Raw genomic sequence first — 7,928 nt, forward strand, 5'->3', positions numbered from 1 at the left:
TTCGTTTGTAAGAACACCCATCAATATTCTTCATTTGATACAACCATAAATGAATATTATTCCTCCTCAGATTTTTCAATGTTTTAATACAAAGATGGTTTGGAGATCCGATTGGGGAGATTGACGTTCCTGGTGTCATGACTCTAGATTTATTTATATGGAGAGTTTATTCTCTCAATTTTTTTCTGAAAAAAGGGCTAAGTAAGGAAGGTACCAAATGTGAATTAGCTGCTATTTGTTATACTGCAAACAAAATGAAACTTCCGATAAAGTGGACGTGCGAGTAGATAGTTCTTTAGTTGCAGAACCTCTAAATAGCAGACGCTACCATCGTGGACGTGGTTCTATCCTGGATCCATTATATATTTCCGTGTGACTTTATCTATGTTTATTGCTTTTTGTAGACTAATGAATGAAAAAAACCTTTTAATAAAGTTTAATACTTAAATTACAGTCTTTTTTTCATATGCAGACACGGAAGGTCAAATGTCAATACAAAAATTATGTTAAAATGTTAAAACAGTACTTCATTTAACATAACTGTCCTCTGTAATAAATTGAAACTTTGGTTGTTTAATAGGGCCGTGTGTTTCAGTAAAATTATCTCGATCACGTTTTCACGTCCTGGTTTTTTTTGGCGATTCTTGCGGTGTTCGGTATTGTTAATATGTCATTCATAGAAGTAAAAAAGTCAGTTTTCTAGCACACATGCTTATGGAACTTTTTCACTTGTTAGGTTTGAAGCTTGATGATGTGATTAATTATTTCGAAATTGTTATTTTTCAACCTTTACGGACATCACCCGAGGACTTGGACTTAATATAATTCCGTGGTACATCACAGTGCTGCGTCTGTTGAATTGTATGAAAGTATCTTAACCCTGAATCAAATCGGGAACTTTAGAAGTCCGTGACTAATTTAAGTAAAAAAGACTAAATTATATATTAATTTAAGTAAAAATTAAAACGTATTTATTCTGGTGCAAATGTTTATACATAAAGTAATATAATTGTCAACATAATTGATTATACCATCACAGCAAGTCAGTGAAACAATGCTTATAAAGCAATATCATCTGGGCTGACCGTTTTCAGCTTATACGATCAGAGTCCTGCATAGATGTACACTTTTTAGATTAATTAAGAGCTAAAGACGGGGATTAGTTTGAAGACACTTCACGATCTGTAGAGTTCTATTCACACACGTGTGCCACAGCACAGATAGTAAAAATTCAATTCATCATAAATCGGTAATTTGTTCAAATATTTTGGAATATAGGTACATCCAAGTCACATAAATAACATGTATTTCTGATTTTATTTACTTTATTAAGCATTTTCAATAATTTTGTCTGGCGACGAGTTGTTAACTGAACAGTTTAACGCAAACATGTGCCACGTCGACGATCGTAAAATTCAATTCATCATAACTCAGTAAATATTTCAATTATCCAATTGAAATTTGGTGCATTATAGTGATATAAACAAAACATCTTCTGATGACACTTACTTAGGCTTCATTTGGTATCTTTTAAGATTTTGTCTGGAGACGCTTGTTGTCGGTTGAAGACGCTTAATTTTGAGGGTGACCACAAGAAAGTACAAGGATTTATAGTTGATTGGTTAAGTTATGTGAAGGATGGTTTGTAGAGAAAGAGGGTTTATGCNTTGCCCGAGTATTTACCAATAATTGGATGAGGCAACAATCAAGTACTGTCTATTTAGGTCACAATGTACACCAACTCAGGGATGTGTAGAGGACTACACATCCCTGACCATCTCAAAGAGTAAAGGATACAGACCATTGGGTATGGGTGTGTGTGTGTGTGGCGAAGACATCAGGATGAACAAAACAACAGAGATCTTAATTTTATTTAAAGAATTTCCAAGAACCAAGAATTGCGTTAAAATTAGTCAAAACGACTGAACACGCGGCAGTAATAAAAAAACTAATGTGCACCTAGGGATGACATTGCTCCTTACGACCAGACGATATTTATGTATGACCCAACCATAAACAAATCCTATGGCATACAGACATATAAACTGATATCCATGGACGATTGCAATGTCTGATGATGACTAATCTGTAACACATCACAGAGAACATCCCATCGTTACTAATTATAACAACAAACAACTTCTACATTCTGAATTTTAGAGAACAGCGTCCCTGATAACAGATACCGCCAGTATCGTGTACACGTGTGTAATGGGAAACCGGAAGTGTCTTTACTCCGATTTAAGGGACGTAACTCTAAAAATCCAATATGGCAGCTTAATGTTGATACGTCTATACAGCCCTCTAATTTTATATATATAATGAGATAGTGATTTTTATCTGCTGATTTCATTATGTTCATAGAAAAGTATATATGTAACAGAAAAAATAAAAATTGATATATATGACTCTGATACAGCGATTTTTATTCGACGATTTCAACTTTTTTTCAAAGAAAAATAATAATAAACATAAAAATAAGAGTCGAATAGGTATGGAACTGCCAACGGAGGTTCGGAGCGGAAGTGGTGCATTCTGGAAAATTGCAACGGTAAGATGGGAACTGCGTGATACTTTCACAATTACAAATTTGACGTTAGTGCAGGTTTTCATATTGCTTTTCAAGATTTGATACCCCGATTTATTGAATATAAATCATTACGTATCCAAGACATGAATAATTTGTATACCTAACTCATAACTTGAAAGAAATGGGTTGATGAATCTTAATCGCATAATCAAATGCATGTACAAAATAAGAGATGAAGTGAACATATTGAAGCCAGCCAAAGGTTGGTTAAAATTAGCGAGCTAATCGGTGTGTGATTACAAATGTGTTACACAGGTTCAAAAATGGCGGAGTTTGACGCAAACTTTTCAATGTAGAATGATTACGATAGGCAGGGACGAGCAACATAGTAATCTGTAGATATGAACTAGTAAACAGATAAGTTTGTTTCCTACCTAAGGCTTATCGTTGCGAAGCTAAAGTGTTGACGTGCCGTATTTTTTAAGCTGTTTTGCGTGTTATTCGCTGGACATATTTGTCCGACTACGCAACTGAAGTCTAACTAACCAATTTTCGATATTTCATGAAGCCTGGTTGCAGTTCTACTGCATGATATATATGGAATTATATACAAACTAGAAATATGTCAAAATGACCTGAAAGTCACCCCATTTCCTGTATGATTATTTTCAGTATAATAAATCATTGACCAAGCTACAACCAACATATTTCCACCTGTCAATCAAAATGGTTTAACAATGACCTGGTTTGCACACTGTTTAGGTAACCATGCCAACCTACTAGGATATAATAAGAAAGCATGTGGTTGATAAACTTGAAGAAAATGTTCAATGTTATTTTTTTTTAGTTTTTAGTTCTGCGATATTCCCTTGCCTTCTGCATCCCAATGTCAAGGCCTTCCACATTCAAAATGCAAGGATGAGAAATTTCATCTGTTAAAATGAAAAAAAAATGATATAAGAGAACTGAACATGCACAAAAATTACTGGGAGTTCGTCCAGAAAACATCAGATTTAATCACTGATTAAAAAACATGCATAAATATGCAGCTTTGCTTAATACACATTTTATCTTGATCAAAATGAATCCATATTTGAAACAAGTCCACTGACATGAAGTTTAGAGATTAAACCAACTAATTGTAATGACTAATGTATCAGAAAACCAGTATATCGCAATACACAGGCCATATTGTACATGTATCTATCACAATGCGAAGCAGATAATAAAATATTGCTGAATCGCAACATGTTCTAACAGTCAAATAGATATGCTAATAACCATATTCCAGGCTATTACTAGCATACAATTCGATACAAATGTATCACCAAAATGATCTCGGATTTAATGACAGCATTTTGACACCCTTTAAGACCAATTATAAGAAAAAAANAAAGATTCCGTTAACGACAAAGATCTAGAGGAAATGGCCACGTCGCGGACATTGCGTTTACTTTGTACTCAATACTTGGTACCACGACGTGATCAACAATATACTGCAGGTGCGACACAAAACGGGCGAGTGTTATGATTCTCTTTCTTTAAACTTGGGACAAGAAATTAAGTGACAATTTTTTTGTTGTTGTAAAATTTGAACACCCAAAAACCACAGGTCTACCAATCGAGACTGGGAGATGTATTATACATAGTCGTGACTCAAAGACTATTCATAGTAAAACCTAACTTTATTGTTGGTACTTTTAACTGCCATTGCCTAATAAATGTAGCTAATCAAGACGTGTATATATTCCTTCGATTATACAATACACATGTATATATATGTTATGTTTTGAGGTGAAAGTGTTCCATATAATATGTCTAAAAACGCACTTTTTAATGTGAAGCCTAATAGATATTGTCCTTGATTTCCTTAATCCATCACATTTTACAAATAATAGACTTAAATTGTTGCAAACATTTATTAATTACGGGTTTAAAAATTTCCACATGAACGATATTTCTTTCTTCTGGTTACTTTACGTTGTCATTGATCGTCATTTAATCATTATTGCAATTGGCATAGGTAGTGATTCCTTATAAAGTGAAATGTAATAAATGCAGAAAATCTTGTATTATGGAAATTTCCAATCCACTTCCACCTTTTTTTTCAAACATTTTTTTTAAAATCTAAATATTTTTTTGTTATAATGATCTATTTATATACATCATGTTATCTACATGTACCTATATGTACAGTCCCATGCCAAATTAAAGTTCACAGTTATCTTTTTCCCTCTTAATTTCCTGCATTTCTTCATATATCAGTGAGTTTTCCTGATCTCATTTATAATGTTACTTATCGAGAGAAACATTTGAAACATGTAAGAGAGTTATCTGAATATTTCTTTCACAATACGGTTAGTTCTGTTCGTTGAGCGATTTTCAAGATGTGCCAATTTTTATTCAAAGGAAACTATACTTTTTTGCATAACGTCATTTTGTTCTTTATCTTACTAAAAGTTTATGGTAAAATATGTAATTCCCGAGATACACCTGTTGTATCTTGAAAACTGCGAAACTACAAATTATGAAAATATAACGAGAAAAAATAACCCCAGACTTTAAATGGATTTTAAAAGCCATGCAATCGTATGTACATGTAAAACAACGACCGTTCATAGAATTATACCATATGTATATATTTTTTATCTAAATCTGTTGGATATATCTACATACACATTTAAAGATTGCAAATACACCGCAGAACACCTTTGGTTTTGAAATACATCTTTTTTATGGTAGACATTATGTAGTAAATACCATGTGGTTAAATACATAGGGACCTGATAATTTGTAACCGCTATATTTGGACCTAAACTATTTATTCTGAACACCTTAGGTTAGGTCTAAATATAGCAGTAACACATTATCAGGTCCCTGTGGCATAATACTCCAATCAAGTCATTCCTTTGCCCCACTTTTATCAATAATTGAAATCATGTTTCACAAGGAAATTATTTTTACGTATGTAAGTTAAGACTTTGTTTGTTCAACTGGTACTGTATATACTTTGGTATAAAATAGCATATATTAAAACTACTTGGTTCAAAACCTTAAATGCTTTCATTGACGATTAGTCGCTGTCTGGTGCATTTAATTAAGTCCCGCAATGTATTTAGTATTACTGATCATGGTCAGTAGGCTCTTCTAACGATCAGACGACGTTCTTGAGAAATTACATTACGAGGTATTTGCATCGTTTTTGTTATTTATCATAATGAAATATATACGGTTATGTGTAAATTATGGAAACAAATTACTGATTGTACCCAGAATTGCATGTCAACACATTCAAATATTGTTATTTTACCGAAATATTGTCTATATTGTAACATCATCTCGGAGCATAAGGTGGCAGTACCCAAATCGGATCGGTACCCAAATCGGATCACTTTTTGCAAAACTACTTATAAAAAAATAAATGTGTCGACAAATCAGTTATAACAATGATGCAGTCTTAGAATAGATAGCCATGCACCATTTTATGACTACAGATAAGTTCAAATAGCGCAAGAAAACGTAATTCAAACTCAAATGTCAATGTTATGATTACGTTTTTAAAAAATGGCACGTGCGACGACTATGCACTCTGTTTTGGAAGCAATTCACACTATAGAAATCCTTTTTGTCATACACATTCTAAAGGATATCATAAAATGTTAATATGCTGACAAAAAAATATTCATTTGAAGCGTACGATACTGCAAAATTCAAGCCGTGATCCGATTTGGGTCCCGACATTCTCAAAAAACCGGGGCCGCTGATTGGTGACTTCAGAGCGTTCTATAAATATCTCAAGTGAGCCCCGGGTGCTAATTTCGTTTGTGAGAACACCCATCGATATTCTTTATTTGATACAACCATAAATGAATATAATTCGTCCTCAGATTTTTCAATGATTTAATAAAATGATCGTTTGGTGATCCGATTTGGGTACTGTCACCTGCCCAAAGTCGGTCCGACTTGGACACAAACAAGCCACGATATATCGTCTTACAAAAAGTAAAATAACATGAAAATACATCATTTGAAATATCACATGCTCAGTTTTTCATGTAAAGTCCTTTGGTTGGAAACTATAACGCATCGATTATTTATATTTCAAATCGCACTCGGATTCAGGGCTTAAATTAAAACGACTGTATTTTCAACAAATGGCAAATAAATTGTCAATAATATGGTTTACCTGCATAATTGTCTAGTAAAGATTGTGTGTGTCTCCAACACTTTGGATGATTGTGACAAATCAATGTTGTAAACATATTTTCTTGTCATTATAAGTGTTCGCCAAGCCTGCCAATTTATTGCAAACAGTTTCGTTCCGGAGCTTGAGTTCGAACTTAAGTCTGCTCTTGGGCAGTCTCAGCTTTTTGAGCTCAGCTTGAGGCGTTGAGCTGAGTTTTTAGTTTGTGATAACGAAATACGGATGCTGAGCTTGAGTTCTTGAGTTCGGACTCAAATCTCAGCTTAAGTACGTTTGTGATACCGAAGCCTGTAGTTCGATTAGAAGTTTCGCCGGACTGCAGAGAAATGCAAAGCAATACAAAATGTTATTTGTGTCTGCCAAATTGCGCGTATGTTTGAATGTAGTGTGCCGATGGCAAGCACACCTGGCATGTCAAATCAAGTTTGCCCTTTTGCTAGGTGATGTTTTTTTTGTTTTTTTTTTACAAAATTTACAAAATTTACATTGGTTGGTCAGACATAAAAATCTCAATCAATCACTAGCAATATAAATAACAGTCTACCCCTTCGGAAACCTCAAAGGTCACTGATTCATATTCGGAACATCTTCAGTTTGAAATTCAGAACGCCTTTTGGTTGTATGTTAGATCTGTTCCTAAATCGATAACCAAAAGCTTGTAGTTAGCGACAGAAGCAAACACACGAAAGCTGAAAACAGTAGTCGGCAAGAAAGGTCAAAATCTGGGACTGAAACCAAAATTAATAGTCACTGCTGGGGTTCCCCTTAGGGATGACTTCAAAAATTTCTATTTGTTGATTTAGACCATTCACAGCTTCATTTCTTGAACAGTTCGTTGCCAATCACATTTTTTCCGAGATTGGGTCGTTCCACTGACCCTGAGTATATTGACAGACGAGGCAAGCACCTGTGTGGCGAAACACCCCACTCCCCCACACCACAATCATTGCAGTCTACGTGTGATCATGTGACCAGCCTTTTTTTTAGCACATCACCACCTATCAAATGGTTATCACATCTTAAGCATTTTTTATTGTATGTCAGTATGTTTTTGATAAGTGACTTAAAGGCAGTTTGACATCAGATTTTAATATTGGTGACTGTTAAGGCCCATGGGCCTCTTGTTAAGATTTTGTTTCCTTATATTTTACTAATAGTTTATATAATAATCGGACCTTAAATGTGAACCCATAG

General features: G+C 34.1%; 1 protein-coding gene across 1 annotated transcript in view; it reads left to right on the forward strand.

The window, feature by feature from the left end:
* Positions 1-2,494: 2,494 nt before the first annotated feature.
* LOC110446138 (pinin-like) overlaps positions 2,495-7,928 on the forward strand; it is a gene marked incomplete at its 3' end in the record, with an annotated part of 12,533 nt that continues 7,099 nt past the window's right edge. The window contains exon 1 of the mRNA XM_021491135.1: positions 2,495-2,551. Coding sequence (XP_021346810.1) covers positions 2,495-2,551 — 57 coding nt within the window. The remainder of the gene's footprint in view (positions 2,552-7,928) is intronic.

This window comes from Mizuhopecten yessoensis, unplaced genomic scaffold (assembly GCF_002113885.1).
Source record: "Mizuhopecten yessoensis strain PY_sf001 unplaced genomic scaffold, ASM211388v2 scaffold301, whole genome shotgun sequence".
In the NCBI taxonomy this organism is placed as follows: domain Eukaryota; kingdom Metazoa; phylum Mollusca; class Bivalvia; order Pectinida; family Pectinidae; genus Mizuhopecten; species Mizuhopecten yessoensis.